The sequence below is a fragment of the Hemicordylus capensis genome, chromosome 4, assembly GCF_027244095.1.
Source record: "Hemicordylus capensis ecotype Gifberg chromosome 4, rHemCap1.1.pri, whole genome shotgun sequence".
NCBI classification, from domain to species: Eukaryota; Metazoa; Chordata; class Lepidosauria; order Squamata; family Cordylidae; genus Hemicordylus; species Hemicordylus capensis.
Genome location: NC_069660.1, coordinates 36,802,928 through 36,822,527, shown reverse-complemented (window position 1 = coordinate 36,822,527; position 19,600 = coordinate 36,802,928). Strand labels below are relative to the sequence as shown.

General features: G+C 46.4%; 1 protein-coding gene across 1 annotated transcript in view; it reads right to left on the bottom strand.

Annotated features, from left to right (window-relative positions):
- EMILIN3 (elastin microfibril interfacer 3) overlaps positions 1-19,101 on the bottom strand; it is a 32,586-nt gene extending 13,485 nt beyond the window's left edge. The window contains exons 1-2 of the mRNA XM_053313494.1: positions 18,467-19,101; positions 3,709-3,831 (exon numbers count right to left, since the gene is read on the bottom strand). Of these exons, the coding sequence (XP_053169469.1) occupies positions 3,709-3,831; positions 18,467-18,672 (329 nt within the window). The 5' untranslated portion in view covers positions 18,673-19,101. The remainder of the gene's footprint in view (positions 1-3,708; positions 3,832-18,466) is intronic.
- Between the last annotated feature and the right edge of the window lie 499 nt (positions 19,102-19,600).

Below are 19,600 nucleotides of genomic sequence, written 5' to 3'. Positions count from 1 at the left end.
GGTTTAAATATCTGCCAAATTTACCCCAAAGTCCCTGCGAGCTATCAGGGAGCACTTCACACACAATTTGGGTTTTCACTGCGTGTGTTAGAATGTAGTCCGATTTCTATCCAGGATTTAGAAAAACCCCACTTTTTGTGTTGTTGTTTTTTTTAGCAAACTTGCAGTAAAGCCAATCCAAAGATTCCTTCCGCTTGCAGAATCATAGGGACTACTGTACTGCTGAGCCTACCTGTCCTAGCCTGGCAGGGAGTCCTGCTCATGCTCTTGTGCATGCATCTGTGAAATGGTGCTGACATCTATTTTCCACCTGCTCACAGTTTTTTGGATCCACTCCCTAGCATGGGAAGGATTTAGGCTATATTTGGTTCAGCTTCCAAGAAAGATGTAGTCATGCTGAGCCACTTTTGGACTCTTGGCCAACATAAGACGGTGCTGGAAGCAGACAGGCATATAAACCCTCCCCCCATGTTTAAGCCTGTGACATATAAGAGCACTCCTGCCATTTAAAAATATAATGTGGGAAAGCAGAAGTTCCACTGGGACCATGAGAAGTTGCTGCCTGAATTGTCCTAAATTAAGCATCACATGCCGTAAGCAACAAGTGTCATCTGTCTGCCTGTGTTCAGTGACTTTCCATCGTGAGGTTCCAAGACACTCCATCTGTTGATTTGTAGCTCTCAAGTTTGTGGCGGGTAGCAATACTTGTGCAGTTTGATCTTTATAAAAGCTGCTCATGGAGTGGATAAGTCCACTTCTAAGGTCTTCCAAGCCCACCTTAGCATCTAGTTGCTTCGCCAGTCCTAGGATAAAAGAGCACCCAGCGCAAGGAATGCCTTTGGTCCCGAACCCCCATTGAGTTTATCAGTGTTGCCAAGTGGTGCAGCTTTTGCAGGTTTGCAAAACCTAGTAGTGTAACACGCCCTGCTTTCCAAAATGTAGAGTTTTTGGTGCGCCTAGACAAAGTATGATTTTGCCCCCCTCTTGAGTTAAAATTATGTTTTGTAATGCACAGAATATAATTTTAGCTGAAAGTGTGGTGAAGAAGGCCATTTGGAGAGCTAGTCTTGTGGTAGCAAGCATGACTTGTCCCCTTAGCTAAGCAGGGTCTGCCCTGGTTGCATTTGAATGGGAAACCACCTGTGATCACTGTAAGATATTCCCTTCAGGGAATGGAGCCACTCTGGGAAGAGCAGAAGGTTCCAAGTTCCCTCCCTGGCTCCTCCAAGATAGGGCTGAGAGAGATTCCTGCCTGCAACCTTGGAGAAGCCGCTGCCAGTCTGTGAAGACAATACTGAGCTAGATGGACCAATGACCTGACTCAGTATATGGCAGCTTCCTATGTTCCTATATACTGGCTGGCTCTGACTGAGGCAGAGGGTGGTCAGGAAGATTATACTTTTTAACAATCCGTAAGACTGCCATTGCCACCCTGCCATGCAGTTCTGTGTGGAGTACACACCCACTGCGTGAATTGCCCCCACCACTCACTTGGCCAATGTGTATGCACAGCACTCTAGGCAACTGCCGAGGTCCACCTAGTGGATGGGCCAGCCTGCATTCCCAGGCTTTTCAGGCAATGCCCATAAAAAGGACCCCGGACTGCTCAGTAACGTATTGATTTGCCACCATAGCTCTCCTGCACCAGTTCTGGGATCCCACTGGAGTCTCAGAGAACATTTGCTTCTTCTTCTTCTTCTTCTTCTGAGACTGAGAAGGAATGGCTTGTCAAAAGCTACCTAGTGATTTCAAACCCAGGGAAGATTGGAACAAAGAAATTCACAGCTGTGTCACATCAGCTCTCAGCAAAGCCAATGGCAGCCAGAAGGCTGTGGCACATCTGCTGATAAGACCTACTGTGACATCAGAGAAGATCAGCCAACCATATGATGGCGTGGCCTTTTCATGAGGCAAGATGAAGCAGTTGCCTGAGGTAGCAGATAACTGGGGTGCCAGTGGGGCAGTCAGATCCCCCTGCCATTGCCTTTAGAGCAGCTCCTTGGGATCGATCTGACCCTTGCAAACCTAGCAAGGAGTACCTCTCCGCACATTCCTTGCAAAGCTTGCAAGACACACAAGGAGAGAAGCAGCAGCTGCTGGCCACCTTTCTTGCTCCTTGCTGAATCTGAAAAATCTGAATACAAAGACAATGAGCACTAACATTTTAATATAGTGTAAAGTACAAATTCATGGAAGAATGAATTAAATTATGAATTCATTCATTCATTCATTTGATTTCTATACCACCCTTCCAAAATGGCTCAGGGTGGTTTACACAGAGAAACAATAAATAAACAAGATAAATAAAATGGATCCCTGTCCCCAAAGGGCTCACAATCTTCATGAAAGAATCAACACTTTACATTGTTAGTACTCATTGTTTTTGTATTCCTATTGTGTCTTTGTCTGGGCACTACCCCTCTTTTGCATCATATCACTCTGAAAATCTGCAAGGGTCAGATCTGAAAGGGGACTGGCCCACACCAGGGACAAGGGGCAAAGCAGTATTTGATACCTCGGCTCAAACACCCAGAAGCACTCTTACCCCTAGACCTTTGGGCCGAAGGACAGGGCCCCCCAATCTTCTTTAGTCTGTCCCGGGTGGTGTGGTCACTGTGGTGCCAGCCAGTGCTGTGGTGCACGGTGGAGCGTGACTGTGATCTGTGCCTGGCAGCTAAGCGTGATCTCGGCTTTGGAGACTGAAGGGGGAGCGGGGAAAGAAATATGGGAATATGTTAAGTAGCAGGTTGAAATGTTTCTGCTAATGCATATTTGCCCACATATACCTGTTTTATATTCTTACACTCTTGTGAGTTCAGGTGCTGTTTGTGCCCTCAGGAACCCATGTGTTAAAAATAATACTGCATGTGTCACAGGGTGTGTGTGTGTGTGTGTGTGTGTGTGTGTGTGTGTGTGTGTAGTGGGGTGATGCTTAGTTTGTGGTATAGTGGTTAGAGTGTTGGACTAGGGCCAGGAAGACCTGAGTCCAAATCCCCATTCAGCCATGTAACTCACTGGGTGACTCTGGGACAGTCAAACCTACCTCACAGGGTTGTTGTGAGGATAAACATAACCATGCACACCGCTCTGGGTTCCTTGGAGAAAGAGTGGGATATAAATGTAGATTAAAAAAAAACAACAACTTGCAGCTGGGGGTGGGGGTTGGGCTTCAAAGATGTTTAGGTCCAGGATCCAAAATTACCTAGGTGCACCTCTGCGAGCACCACGGTCCTTGGGCCATCCCTGTAAGAGATGCAGGACAAGCAGAGAGGTTGGGGAAAAGATATAATCATGGCAGCGGGGGGGATTGCCCTACTCTTTGCTACGACTACATTTCACAATGCTTAATCCACAGTAGAGGATCTGGAGATAAACTTCTAAAGACGTTGATAGTCTCCTGCTGCAGTCCTTCCCATGCCACAGCAGCATCCCAGCATGTAGGGCTAAATGAGCAAAGAGACGCCTTTTAAAGTGGTGATTCTCTTATATTTAGCAGGGAGAGTGCAACTGGCCCTATCCGACCCCAGCACAGCATCCCTCCAGTGACTGATGCTGGTATCTGCCTGATGTTTCTTTTTAGGTTGTGAGACCTTTGGGGACAGGGGACCATCTTATGTATGTAGTATTTATTTTTGTGTGTAAACCACTTTGAGAACTTTGGCTGAAGAGCGGGATATAACTATCCACAGTAGCAGCAGTAGTACTTACAGGACTTTCCCAGGACACTTGGGTCCCCAGCTGCACTTGTGATACTCAGCTTTCACATAGCTCTCTGCTCCATCCTGAAGGGTGCAGGTCACATTCCTCTGCACCACGTATGCACAGTAGCTCCTGCATTAGAAGCAAAGCAAGTTTTGGTCAAACATCTGGTGTCCAGATATCGTTACCAAGCCCCTTCTGAAAACTCCAGGCCAGACTCTGTCTGTAATTATCCAGCGTTTGCTAGTGTGATCTCCCCTAGGGTGAAGCAGCTAAAGGGTCCCCTTTAGACTGTTCATTCATTTGGAATAATTAACTAGCTGATACCAGTGACCTGGAAAAGTCTCAGGGAAAGAGCATAAAACTGGGAGGGACCCCACTTCCAAGGTGGATACTGTGCTATCTAGGAAAAGATCATGATAAACAAGTTAAGGGTTGCCTGGGTGACCCAGCAGGAATTCATAGCCTGAACTCTGCAGTTCTTAGGTAAATAGCCCCGGTACCTTTCGTGTTTCCTGAAATGGGCTAGAAGTGAAATTAGGATCATACATGCAATTTCACCAGCACTAAGATAATATTTGTAAAAAATGAACAAACAAACACACAGAGACCTGTGTGCAGGGTTAGTCACAGGTAAAAATCCAACTAGCAGAACTGGTAGTCTGAGAAATGGGATCTGCTGGTGTGGCTGTATCAATTTAAGAATATTATTATTAATAATAATAATAATAATTCAATTTCTATACCGCCCTTCCAAAAACGGCTCAGGGCAGTTTACAAAGAGAGATAACAAACAAATAAGATGGCTCCCTGTCCCCAAAGGGCTCACATTCTAATGGCAAAAATGCTACAGAAGTGTGCACTTTACCCTAGTGTAGTTTGTTCAGCAACAGCAGCTCCAAAAGCTTTTTGCTTGTATGAGGCAAGTTTCTCATGATTGACGCTATAAGCTCAATTTTATTTATTTGATTTAAAACGTTTTTAGATTGCCTTTAAAAAAAATCTTTTCTCAAAGCAGTGAACAATCCAATGGTAGAGCATGAAGCCAAGAATTCCAGAATTCTTGTTTTAGACAGAAAGCCTTAATACAAAATATAAAGGAGCAGAATACATTGTTAAAACTAAGACAACCAATCAGCTAAAAATCTTTTAAAACCGGTAACAATCAGCAAGATTGGTAATAGAAATGTCTTTAAAACTCATCTTAAAAAAAACACCAAGCAAGGGAGCCTGATGTTAGGGCATTTAACATCACTACAGGGAAGGGAATTTCATAACCGTGGTGCCACCAGTGAAAAGGCTCTGTCTGTGGTGCTTGCCTGTCATATTTATGTACAGTGGTCCCTCGACTTACGAAGATAATCCGATCCGAATGCACGTTCGTAGGTCGGAATTTTCGTAAGTCGAAAAGCGCATCCATGGAGGTCCGGAAACACTCGTAAGTCGAGGAAACCGCATCTAAAAATTCATAGGTCGAGGAAGCTGCATCTAAACCGGCAACGACTTCCGGTATTTTTTGTCGTTCGTATGTCGAAATCTTCGGATGTCAAGTGCTTCGTATGTCGAGGGACCACTGTAAGTGGTAGGCCAAAGAGCAGAGCCTGAGGCTCAGGTTGTCTAATATGGGCAAAGATGGTCCTGGAGATAACTTGCTCCCAGGCCATGTAGGACTTTAAAGGAAATCACTAGCATTTTAAACCGGGCCTGAAAATGAATTTGCAACTAGTGTAACTGCAGAATAGGTATAATGTGAGCAGACTGCTGGCCACTGTGGCTGCAGATGATGAGAGTTTTAGTCCAACAACAACTGCAGGGCTGAAGTTGTGCAGCCCTGCTCTAGTGACAGAGTAGATTGCTGGCTAGAAGTTCTGAACCAAGAAGATGAGCAGTTCAGAAGAGACAGAGATGCTGAGAGACTGGGAAGGGAACAGGCAGGGCAGGAGATACAGAAGGAACAGACAGGCTCCTAGGCAGAAGCACCTGAAGTATATCAGGTCAGATATGCAAATAAGGTCACTGCTTATTGGCTGCTGCCTAGGGCTCATCTGGAAGCAGTTACAGCCACCAGACAAGTCTGGAGGAACCAATGGCTGCCTTGGAGTGAATAGAAGAGGAAGTGAATAGAAGAGGAAGGGCACAAGTACATGTGTGGATTGCTAACTGGTTGAAAGACAGGAAACAGAGGGAGGTATACATGGAGAATTTTCACAATGGTGGGAAGTAAGAAGTGGGGTCCTCCAGGGATCTGTTCTGGGACTGGTGCTTTTTAATTTATTCATAAATGATCTAGAAGCAGGGGTAAGCAGTGAGGTGGCCAGATTTGCAGATGATACCAAACTCTTTCGGGTAGTGAAATCCAAAACGGATTGTGAGGAGCTCCAAAAGGACCTCTCCAGACTGGGGGAGTGGGCGACAAAGTGGCAAATGTGGTTCAATGTTGGCAAGTGTAAGGTGATGCACATTGGGATGAAAAACCCAAACTTCAAGTATATGCTGATGGGATCTGAGCTGTCGGTGACTGACCAGGAGAAGGATCTTGGGGTCGTGGTGGACAGCTCGTTGAAAGTGTCGACTCAATGTGCGGCCGATGTGAAAAGGCCAGTTCCATGCTAGGGATCATTAGGAAGGAGATTGAAAATAAAACTGCTGATATTATACTGCCCTTATACAAAACTATGGTGCAGCCACACCTGGAGTATTCCATACAATTGTGATCACCACATCTAAAAAAGGACATTGTAGAAATGGAAAAGGTGTAGAAGAGGGCAACCAAGATGATCAGGGGCCTAGAGTCTTATGAGGCAAGGCTACAACACCTGGGGCTATTTAGTTTAGAAAAAAGACAACTGCAGGGAGACATGATAAAGGTCTATAAAATCATGCATGGAGTGGAGAAAGTGGATAGATTGAAATTCTTCTCCCTCTCTCATTGTACTATAACCAGGGGTCATCCCATGAAATTGATTGCCAGGAAATTTAGGTCCAGCAAACCGAGGTACTTTTTCACACAACAGATAATCAACTTGTGGAATTCTCTGCCACAAGATGTGGTGATAGCCAACAACCTGGATGGCTTTAAGAAGGGTTTGCATAACTTCATGGAGGAGAGGTTTTTTAACAGCTACTAGTCGGAGGGCTGTAGGCCACCTCCAGCCTCAGGGGCGGGGTGCCTCTGAGTACCAGTTGCAGGGGAGTAACAGCAGGAGGGAGGGCATGACCTCAACTCCTGCCTGTAGGCTTCCAGTGGCATCTGGTGGGCCACTGTGTGAAACAGGATGCTGGACTAGATGGTAGTGACGTGCACGGAACCGTGTAGGTGTGGATCAATGCCAGCGGGGGTGCCTCTTTAAGGGGAGGGGAGGGTGCACTTACCTCCCGCCGCTTTTCCTCCGCCGGTGCTCCCCTGACAGGCACACACACAGGCGATACTGCCGGCCACTTAAGAACGGGGGAAGGAGCGGCAGGAAGGTACTCTGCCGCCCCATGGATTTCACTAAAAACGGACTGCCGGCAGGGGAAAAGCAGCAGGAGGGGTAAGTGCAGCTTCCCTCGCCCTCAAAGAGATATCCCCGCCGGTGTCGAACCTTCGAGCCAGCACTGCCTTTGAACTGGTTCGGAGGCCTTTAGAATGGCCTCTGGGCCAGTTTGTGCACATCCCTACTAGGTGGGCCTTGGGCCTGATCCAGCAGGGCTGCTCTTATGTTCTTATGTAAGCTCTAGTCCCAGCTGAGTCTCGTGACATTGTTCTGTAAGCACCTGACTGTGGTGCACCTGCTCTCTGGGTTGCATATGTTGATCTGGGGCATTTGGTGGTTCTACCTAATGGCAGGAGGGCTGAACTAGATTTATTTTGGGGTTGTTATGATTCTGTGCTTCAGTGATTGAAGGCTAGATAGGTGGAAACTAAGGAGAGCCACAATGGGGAAGACTACAGATGTAGCACTAGAACAGATGGAGAATGAGACAGTATTTCAGAGCAGAAAATGTGGATGCAAAGAGAAAATATATGGGATGTGATGATAAAGAAGAACAGCCCTCCTGAATCAGGCTCAAGGCCTATCTGATCCAGCATCCTGTTTCTTGCAGTGGCCCACCAGCTGCCTCTGAGGAGCCCACAGGCAAGAGGTGAGGACATGCTCTCTCTTTTGCTGTTGCTCCCATGCAACTGGCATCGAGCCTCTGAGGCTGGAGATGGCCCACAGCCACCAGACTAGTAGCTATTGATAGACCTGTCCACCATGAATCTGTCTAAGCCCCCTTTAAAGCCATATAAGCAGGTGGTCATCACCACATTCTGTGGCAGAGAATTCCATAGATTAATCATGAGCTGTGTGAAAAAGTACTTCCACTTGTCAGTCCTAAATTTCCTGGCCTTCAGTGTCATGGGATGACCCCTGGTTGTGGTGTTGTGAGAGAGGGAAAAATATTTCTCTATGTCCACTCTCTCTACTCCATGCATGATTTTATACACCTTTATCATGTTTCTCCATTGTCACTTCTTTTCCAAACTAAAAAGCCACTGATGCTGTAGCCTTGCCTCATAAGGAAGGTTCTCCAGGCCCTTGATCATCTTGAGTGCCCTCTTCTGCGCCTTTTCCAGTTCTACAATGTCCTTCTTAAGATACGGTAACCAGAACTTTACACAGTACTCTAAATGTGGCCTCACCATAGTTTTGTATAAGGGCATTATAATATTAGTACTTTTATTTTCAATCCCCTTTTTAATGATCCCTAGCATGGAATTTGACTTTTTCACAGCTGCTGCGCACTGAGTCGACACTTTCAACAAGCTGTCTACCACAATCCCAAGTTCTCTCTCCTGGTCAGTCACCAACAGCTCAGACCCCATCACTGTATATGTGAAGTTAGGGTGGGTTTTTTTTTTCCCCCAATATGCATCATGTTAGAATTGCTTACATTGAACAGCATTTTCCATTTTCTCACCCACTCATCCAGTTTGGAGAGATCCTTTTGGAGCTCCTCGCAATCCATTTTGGATTTCACTACCCAAAATAGTTTAGTGTCATCTGCAAATTTGGCCCCTGTACTGCTTACCCCAACTTCTAGATCATTTATGAACAAATTAAAGAGCACTAGTCCCAGTAAAGATCCTTAGGCAACCCCACTTCTTACTTCCCTCCATTGTGAAAACTGTCCATTTATTCCTACCCTTTGTTTCCTGTCCTTCAACCAATTACCAATCCACAATTGACACTGTCGTCTTATCCTATGACTGCTAAGTTTACTCAAGAGCCTTTGGTGAGAACTTTGTCAAAAACCTTTTGGATGTCCAAGCTTTTTGGATGACATATACTATGTCAATCGGATCACCTTTATCCACATGCCTGTTGAGACTCTCAAAGAACTCCAAAAGGTTAGTGTGGCAAGACTTGCCCTTGCAGAAGCCATGCTGGTTCTCTTTCAGCAAGGCCTGTTCTTCTATATGTTTTACAATGTTGTCCTTAAGTATGTTTTCCATCAATTTACTTGATTTGGCACAGAAGTTAAGTTAGTACTATTCCAAACCCAGCTGGATCTCTTTTTGAAAATGAGAGTTATATTAGCTACTTTTCAGTCCTCTGGGACAGAGCCTGATTGTAGGGACAAGTTACATATTTTTACTAGGAGATCAGCAATTTCACATTTGAGTTCCTTCGGAACTCTTGGGTGGATGCCATCTGGCCCTGGCAATTTGCTAATTTTTAGTTTTTCAAAACAGTTTAGAACATCCTCTTTTGTCACCTCAAATTGGTCCAATTCTTCAGCCTCCAAGCCTGAGAAGCTCAGTTCCAGAGCAGGAATATGATCAGTATCCTCCGCTGTGAAGACAGATGCAGAGAACTCATTCAGCTTCTCTGCAATCTCCATAGCCTCCTTAATAATCCCTTTCATGCCCTTGTCATCTAAGGGTCCAACCGCCTCCCTGGCAGGTTTTCTGCTTCTGATATATTTAAAGAAGTTTGTGTTATTCTCCTTGACACTTTTGGCTATATGCTAGAAGGATGTGGCGGGTAAAAGAAGGCAACACAGCAAAGGAGGATTAAGGACATAGGGATATAGCAGATGGCACTATCAGAGGAGAAAGGATGCAAGGATCAAGTCAAAAGATGGGAAAAATAGGTCTCCGGGGCATGGCAGATGGGAAGAGATGATGCTCAGGATGTGAAGCCTAGAGATGCTGTTCAGAGATAAAAGAATGGGGGGAGGAGGATTTAGTAGTTTTGTTCTTAGTAAGCAACACTTTAGGAATAATCTACATAGCTCCAGTCTAAGATCCTTAAAAGGAAAACCTAATATAGTCCTTACCAGATCTGCACTGAAATTTTGCATCTATATGAAATGCAGAAAATCTGAAAATTGATAATTTAACAAAGAAATTCTGTTCTGAAATATATTGCAGTACTAGTTAGGAGTCCTGGAACAATTACTGGAACAATCTGCTAGTGGAATGCCATGTGTTTGCAATTTGATTATAATGATATCTCAGTAAATAAGGACAACTGGAGTATATATCAAAGTACAGCAATGATCTTGAACATCTCTTTGGTATAAGGAAGTGCTGAAAGCCTTAAATAAATGGATTTCCTGTGAACTATTGGGAGGAAGTTGGCATAAGAGCAGAGGAATTAGTGTTTGTTTATTAAAAAAAGTGAGCTCAACCAAGCAAGGCCTCCCAGAGAATTTATCAGGCCTGCGGAAGTGTGATGTTGGGGGCCCCTATAAAAGGACTCATGAATATGTGCACAAAGTTGCAGGGGCCCTTGTTTTTGGGGGGACCTGGGCCAGACTGCCCAGCTTGTTGCTGCACCTCGCTCCCCCACACAGCCCTGCAATGAAGGTCACCACATTTGCCAAACTAGGTAGCCTTTTGATAAGGCAGTTCTCACGTTCATTTCAAAAGTTGCATTCCCCAAATGGTAGGCACATTCTTGCCATAGTCCTGACATGATTGCATGTGGTGGCCACTGTTCATCTGAACCGGCCCGATTTGTTCATCCAACCCAGCCACTGCAATCTCTTCTACTGAGTGCAATCTTCTCCTAGCAGAGAAAAAACTGGGTACTGCATACGCTTCTCCTTTGGTACAGTCCAAACATGCCCCACTGAAATAGCAATGAATCATGCTAGAGGGGGGGCTTGAGTGAACGAGCACATGTAGCTGTGCTCGACAGGTGCCAAGTAGCTTCAGTTAGAGATGCAGTCTGGAGACCAAATAAAAGGGAGCATCTGTGTCTTCTGTGAGCCCACCCACAATAAAGATGATAGGGTGCTGGGTAAACGGTCGCATGGCATGGATTTTTGGTGGCATATCCAGAGACACTTTACATGGATTGTTTTTTCTGTGTATTAGTAACTAGGGCATGAATGCTCCCCCCACCTTGCACAAAACACACATGCATTTTTTCTTCTTCCCTGCATTCTGTTTTATTGGGGTGGGGTATAAAGCACATGGTTTGCCTGCAGAAGGTCCCCAGTTCAATTCCTCGCATCTCCAGGTAGAGCAGGGAAAGACTCCTGTCTGAAGCCCTGGAGGGCTGCTGCCAGGGAGTTTAGAGGATACTGAACAGGATGGATCAATCATCTCATCTGACTCAATTACTGCATTTGCATGTAACACAGAACTGCGGGTCCAATGGACCACAGCCCGTGCATCCTAATTCGGATATAACAGAGGCTGTGTTAAAGTGGCAAAACTCACTACAACCCGAGGCGAACTGGAGTTCGGAGAGCGGAACCGGAGTTCTGAGGGTCTGTCCTGCATTCGGACATAATGTTTTGCGAACCCCTGGCCCTTTCAACTCCGGTTCTGCATTATGTGCAAATGCAGCCAGTGTAAGGGAATTTCATGTGTTCACAGTACATATGTGTGATAACTGGGTATATATGCTCACTTGTATCTTAAAGGCCGAAATACATGTATGTCTCCTTTATATTTGATGGGCAGAGGCTGCATTTTGCTTGTGTGTATAAAACCCAAGTGCAAAAAAATGCTTGGACTACAACTCCCATCATCCTAGCCATATTGGCCATACTCAGAGGTATATATCTCTGAACATTTGCTGTCTTGGCCAACTGTCTGATGTGTCTGATCTCCTTTTACAGGCAATCAAGTTGGTGGCCTTTCCCCACATCCTGTGGCAGTGAAGGGAAGGAAAAGCAAGACAGAGTGTGTGGGGCACTCCTTAGATCACACAACAAACCATATTAAGGGACAGCCTTTAAGAAAAACTGCTTGCACAAGTGGCCAGGATATTAAAAGGACAGTGTTCCATTTTGAGGCTTTCAGAAAATAGTCCCCTGTGGGTCTCGTGTTCAGCTCATGAAGTAGAGGCTAGGATCAAAGAGAAGACCCAGAAAACAGACTACATGTGTAGGCATGAGATTGCACTGAGCTTGGTAGATTTGATGGCACCTCCCTTTTGTCCCTTTTGCTCTGGTGGATGGGTACAAGAAGACTGGATTGAAAAGCATGGCACAGAAGAGCAACCTCAGACCAATCTGGTCGGCTCATCTAGCCAAGTACTGGCAACTGCTCTTCAGGAGAAGAGCTTTCCAGCCCTGCTTCTGAAGATCATTTTGGTAATGATCAATGTCAGAAACTGAACCTCACTTCACAGTGCCAGCCCCTGACATTTTGCTGCTTGAAGAGGAGTACCAAAGGAAAATAGGAAGCTGCTTTATGCTGATTCAGACCAGTGGTCCATCTAGATCAGTACTGTCTACACTGACTGGCAGTCGATCTCCCAAGGTTCAGAGAGGAGTCTTTTCCAGCCCTACCTGGAGATGCCAGGGACATGTCTTTTTTACTCCTATCTTGGAGATGCCAGAGACCAGTGTTCCCTTTAACAGGGATTCCCAGTTGTTGTTGACTACAACTCCCAGAATCCACAGCTGCAATGGCTTTTGCTTCGGAATTATGGGAGTTGAAGTCAACAACATCAAGGAAATCCTGTTAGAGGGAATACTGCCAGGGACTGCAATGACACCCTCCCTTTCTCTTTTTTAGTCACATCTTCAGTTCCTTCATATCTTCCCCCCGCCCTTTTAATTGGAAAGGAATGAAGGGGGAGGGGAAAAGCAGCAGAGGGCCTTTTCACCTTCCTTCTTTTGAAGGCCACAGTCTGCCACCTGAAGCAGCCTCTTTACCCTGCTTCATGGTCGGGTTGGCTCTGCCTCTTCTCATAATGCAAACCCTACTATAGCCCACTCTGGATAGAAAATCCACCCACTTTCTGGAGCTGCATTGGATGTATCTATAGTACAGAATTCAACAGATTTAACACTAATTCCTTCACACCTTTTTTTGGATATGATTCTCAGAATGAGAAGTTATAGGTTAAAATGCCACAGACAAGCCCTCCTGTCTACCAGGGTGTGTGGGGCGGGGGCAGGGAGGAACAAGAGCTGTAGTTAAGGGAACTTTAAGGAGAAGACCCATAGCTCAGTAGGACAGCAAACGCTTTGTATGCATAAGTATCAATGGTCAGTTTCTGTCATCTACACTCAAAAGGATCTTGGCTACCAGGACTGATAAAGACCCTGCCCCCATCCACATAATTCTAAGGAGTATCTATACGGGAGTTTTGGCATTTTCATTTGTTTCTGTTTTGCATTCAGTTTAGCATGTTAGAGCCAAGCTCAAAGTACAGGAAAAGTTCTTCCCAAAAGTATGATACAGCATGGCCCAAACCTGCTCCATCTTTGGATTTCGTCTTGTTGGCAGTAAGATTCCTGTTGGACTCATTATAATCCACCATCTGCTAAGCAGATAGATGGAGGAGTGTACGGGCTCAAGTCAGGGTGCCTATTGCTTGTGGGGACTGACGGGTCACAGCTGAGGTGCATAGCTGGAAATCCTAGTCATCCTGCCTCGGGCTTCTTAGATTTCACCATGCATTGGCCCATGATCATACATGCATATTCCAGGCCTATCTCTACAACCTAAATGGCAACAAATTTTTTAAACATGGATGCTGGGATTCTTGGGATGCTGAATGCGGAGCACAATACAAAATTCCACACTTGCATTATGTGATCACAGAGTACACCCAGCCTGCACTATATGGTACAAGGAGAGGAGAGCTGGTCTTGTGGTAGAAAACATGACTTGTCCCCTTAGCTAAGCAGGGTCTGCCCTGGTTGCATATGAAAGGGAGACTAAAAGTGTGAGCACTGGAAGATATTCCCCTCAGGGGATGGAGCTGCTCTAGGAAGAGCAGAAGGTGTCATGTTCCCTCCCTTGCTTCTCCAAGATAGGGCTGAGAGAGATTCCTGCCTGCAACCTTGGAGAAGCTGCTGCCAATCTGTGAAGACGATACTGAGCTAGATAGACCAATGGTCTGACTCAGTATATGGCAGCTTCCTATGTTCCTATGTTCCTACAATGTATAATGGTGAAGCCAGTCCTGGGGTTAAATGAAGCTGTACTGGAAGGGAGCTGCCAAACTCAGGAACAACTGCCTGCTATTTAGTTGAAAAGGTGGCTGCAAGGGGAAGGTACCACACCTTCAAAAGGTCTGCAATTTAATCCTCCACCTTGAAAAAAGAGATCTTGGGCAGCAGGAGTGGGAAAGAGCTCTGCCTGAAAACTTGGAGAGCTGCTGCCAGTCAGAACAGACAGTGCTAGATGGACCAGTGGCCCAACAGCCAAATGGCCCATTGCATTAACCACATTATTGGCCCTGGTGTGCTTAGTTTTCCAGTCCTAAATAGCAGCTGCAGGGGTATCTGGATTGAGACCATGCTATGGGGAGAGGGACACACTAATATTGGCCCTTCACTCTCCCTATCCAGAGCCCTTGGCATCTGTTATTTACTCCAGGAGGGATACTTCCATTGGCAGTAATGGAAACTTCCTTTGTTGGGACAAATAGCAGCTCTGTGGGGCCTGATTCTGATGAAGACGACAGCATAGACACAGCAATGGTTAAAGCCACCACACTGAGGTCCCAATCCATATCGCACACCCCAGGCTGCTAATTAGCAGAGAAAAACAATGCATGTTATGGTCAATGGTTAACATAACATGTAGTTTGGTCCTAAGGAATTTCATATGTTCAAATCCCTAGTCCAGTTCAGACCTATATACAAATTCTAGGAGCATTTCTTCCTCAAGATGAGCTCCACTGTCCACTTAACTCAATTAGATCAAGTTTTACCCATCTTTGGATTTCCATTCTGTCTAACATGACCTTGTGTTTATTTCTGCAAATGCCATCATCTGCGGACTCCCTGTTTGTTACAATTGGTCCTGTGCTAGCCAAAGGGGAGAGTGAGGTAAGGTGAACAGACAAAAGGAAGCACTATTTCACATCGTGCATAATTAGTCTATTGAATTCTCTGCCATGGGATGTGGTGATGGCCACCAGCTTGGATGGCTTTAGAAGGGGCTTAGACAGATTCATGAAGGACAAGTCTACCAATGGCTACTAGTCTTGATGGCTATAGGCTACTTCTGGGTTTAGCAGCAGGATGCCTCTGAGCACCAGCTGTAGAGGAGCAACAGCAGGAGAGAGGACATGCCTTCATCTCCTTCTTGCAAGCTTCCCAGAGGGATCTGATAGTTGCTGAACTAGATAGGCTTTTGGTCTGATCTAGCAAGACTCGTCTAATGTCCTTATGGACGTAAGAAGAGGCTGCCTTATACCAACTCTGACCATTGATCCTTCCATCCCAGGATTGTTTGTTTTGAGGAGAAGGGGCTCTCCAAGACCTTGGGCAGATAGAATCTTTCACCACCTTGTTTCCTGAGATGATTGAACTGGAGATGCTGGGGATGCAGGGAAGTGAACTTGGGGCTTCTGCATGCCCCATGTTCAAAGCATGCTGCCCCAAATGAACAGAGCCCAGATTCCCTTCATTGTGGCAGAAACCCAGCTCTTTCAGGAAGGGATGGAAGGTGGCCCATTGGATGGGTCATTTATTAGTCCTTCTCCATTTATTTGTCCAGTAAACTGATTCTCTGAGCACCTGTCACCACCACTTCATTCTCGCAGCCTTTTAAACACTTTGACTACACTACACAGTAGGTGCATTTAAACCCTGTGGAATCAATTGGCTTAACAGCCTAACCCTAAGCATGCTTCCTAGGATGTAGGTCCTATTGACTCAATGAGACTCACTCCCAAGTAAGTATGCATCGGATTTCAGCTTGTATACGACTCTGTGTTGAATGGGGGCCTTTAGGAGATAAATGGTTATAACGCTATAATGCAGGGCTGCACACCTTTGGCCCTCCTGCAGATGTTGGCCTACAACTCCCATCCTGCCTCCTGACTGGCTGCTGTGGGTGATGGGAGTTGTGGTCCTAAAACAGCGGGAAGCCAACGTTCTGCAGCCCTGGTAAAATGTATGGCTTACCAGCAGTGGGAGGAAGACCTTAATGTACAAATAGAAGACACAGGTTTTGGGCAGTATAGAAAGAGGTTAAATAAATAAATAAATAAAATAAGATGGACACAATAAGGATATTTTAATGGTAAGGTAGGCCAGAAGTGGGCATGGACTCCTGTAGACCCAGTTCCAAGCACTATCTGCTGCTTAAGCATCAATGGTCCACCCACATCTCACCCATAATGTCCTGGAGCCTACAGGCCCTTTATCCCGTCTCATTTCTCCTGCGTGACTACTGTGGCCTAACAGATAAAAGCAGAAAACCGAGTTTCAGATCCCAACTCTCCATAAGAGTGTAAGAGCCCTGTTGGATCAGACCAAAGGGCCATATCGAGTCCAGATTCCAGGTTTCCACAGACGCTTCTGGGAAGCCCACAAAAAAGAGTATGAAGGTCCTCCCTAATGTTGCGCCCCAGCAACTAGCATGAAATGACGAACTACCTTTGAGGACGGGGATGGAGCTCAGTGGTAGAGCATCAGCTTTGTTTGCAGAAGGTCCCAGGTTCAATCCCTGACATCTCTAGGTAAGGCTGGGAAAGGAATCTGTCTGAAATGTATTGGTGGCACTGGGGATGATGGAAGTTGTACTCCTAGAGTCTCCGGCTGGCCACCCCTGCTAAGGGACTATTGTTATAAGCAGTTAAATGGGCCTGTGTTCTAGGCATGCAGACCAAGCACACAAATCCCTTTTCTTAAAACATAAAATAAAACAAGGGTGTGATTGTCCCGTGTGTACAATGCTGCTCAAATTATTGTGTGGTATAAAAAGTAACTACAGCAAATGCTCCTAAAATAAGCTGCTGTTTGCAATTTAATCTTGAATATACCCACTAACAGGCCTCTAAACCTTTCTGAGAATCCCCCCCGCCCCGCAAAAGAACCCCTCTTAGCCCTCCCACTGAAATCTGAAATGGTGCTCTCCGTTCTGCAGCTGTCAATGGGGATAATTGTTACCTACCTCCCATGGGCTGTTGTAAACAAGAGATTTACAGCACTTTGGAAACTCAAGGTGCCAAAGAAACGATGAACACTGTTAATTAAATAGTAGTGGTTGCCCATCTCTGAGGCCATGGACTTTATAACTGGAAACGCTGGCAGGAGCAAGGTACTTAGGATGCCTCCAGCTAGTGCAGAGACCAGTTCAGATCATTGAGGGGTTATTGGAGCACAAAAAATCCTAGCCAGTAGGGCAAAAAATGCTTATTCCTGTACATTTACAGGTAACATTTACAGGAGTAAGGTACTTACTCTTAAATCACAACCCTCTCAATGAGCTTAACACTTTTATTCGTCCATAGTTGTACTCAGGAGGAGTTATGTAGTAAGCAAATATTCCCCATTGGTTATACCTCTGTTCTCAACTAAAGAGAGGTAAATCGGAATCGGGGTAGTTACCTCCCTTGACATGATCACCTGAATCACACTTCCTGACGGAGCAAACGCAGGTGACCCCCAGGAAGTCGTGGGTCTCTTCGCACCAGCTAGCACTCAGACGTCCTGAGAACCTTTCTTGCCTCCTCCCAGTTCGGAGACAAATTCAGATCCAGGAGTTCTTAGAGCGCAAACATTCCGAGCCAGTCAGGCAAAAGGTTCAGCGGGTAGCGCTGGCTGGCGGGAAGTGTTTCTCCACCTGCGGCTTCCAGTTTTACAGCAATGAGCTCAATCCGATGTTTTAAGAGCGTGCAGATGGAAAATGTTTGGTTTCTTTTGGCCTGTTTTTTCTTTTTTCTTTTTTGCGCGCGCGCGTGTGTGTGTAAGTAAGGGGAAGGAAGGACCTCTCCCATCAGCCAGCACCCTTGCTTCTATAAAATGAGCCGTAGCCCAGAAGCAACCAGCCCCGCAGCAACTGCAGGCGAAACCGATGTTTCACAAGAAGGCAATTCTCTCTTCCACTCCATCCTCACCCCCTTCCCTAAGCATTCTGGAATGTTAAAACCTATCCATATGAACTGTGCAGATCTGTTTTCGTGGAAGGAAGAGGGAGTGGGGGTGGGAGGGCGGAGAAGAAGCAAAAGGCAAGCAGATACACACGCGACCAGAAAGCGTTTGATCTCTAGTCTCTCAATCCAGCCTCCGTTTCATGTGCAAAACCTTCACCGCTCTTCCCCACACCAGAATCCCTGTTAAATGCAATATTCCTGGGCTAGCGCGGCTTAGACCTCTGAGTGAAACTGACCACACCACCGCCAAGGGTGAAATTGACTAGCAGCAGCAGCAGCAGCAGCAGCACGGTACCAGACGCACGTTCCGGACAAGTATCACCATCCATTCCTCTTCTCCCCCACCCACCCCTCGCCTTTTTGGAAAAAAAGACCCGAACCCAACCCACGGAGAGCTGATGCTGAGAAGAACGAACAAGAATCGGAGCGCTTACTTGTGCTTCCCCACGGGCTTCCCCGGCGTGAGTTGGGGACTAGATCCTGAGGTGTAGAGGTTGTATCTGTTGGCGTAAGGGATCGGCACAGGGTGGCGGTAATAGGTCCCTTTGGCATCGCCGAGGCAAACCAGCGTCCCGACGCAGAGCAAAGAGAGCGACGCGCAAGATAAAGCCTTTCCGGAGAGTGTCTTTGCCCTGATCATGTTCTCCAGGGAGAGCGGGAGAGATGCTCGGGCGGCAAACTTGTTCTCCTCCTTCTGGTCCCCGCGGATCTGCCGGGGGAATTTCTGAAGCCAGTTTGCTCCCTGCCGCCTTCCAAACGGAGCGGGATGGGGGGGGGATCCTTTCGCGGAGAAGGGGGTGGTGGTGCTTTGCCCCGTGAAAAAGTTCGTCCAAGTTTCCGAGGAGCGGGAAATCACCGAGATGAGTGAAGATGAAGCGTCCGATCCAGATAGCTCTCTGCCCAGACAAGCCAAGGGGCTCTCCGTCCGCCGCTGTGGCTTGAGCTCGTTCCCAGACCAAGTCTCGCTTTTGTACCTTTCCTTGCCGCTCGCCTTGCTTCAGTCAGCCCCGGCTCCCCTCGCAGGGTAGGGGAGAGAGGCGGGTCCCTCTCTCTGGATTAGCATAATATTTCATCCCTCTCCTCCTCCAGCCGAACCGGCCTTTGAAATGATCACCCCTACCAATCAGGGGACAAACCCCTGCAGTGCAGCATCAAACACATGGCTTAAAAAACGCGAGAGAGAGAGAGAGAGGAGGGGTGAAACAAAAGAAGGGATGAGAGAGAGAGAGAGAGAGAGACAAGAAAGAGGCAGCGAAAGGAGAGGAGCAGACTGAGGCAGAGAGATTAAGGATGCCTGCTGCTTCAAGAGTGCCCGTTTCGAGGAATGTTGGCAGAGGGTTATTTTTTTTATTTCAGGCCTCTGGTGCCCTGATTCAGCATATCTGATCCTTATAAGCCACATGGCATCCATGTGCACTTGGCACCACTTCTGCAGTAGTCCAGAGACAAAGGGAATCATCACGGGTGTTGCAGTCCACATAGGGGAAAGATGTGCAACCCCATATAGGAACAATATCAAACTTTCTTTTGAGGGAGTTTGCTTCCCACACTCAGGTTTTACAATGATG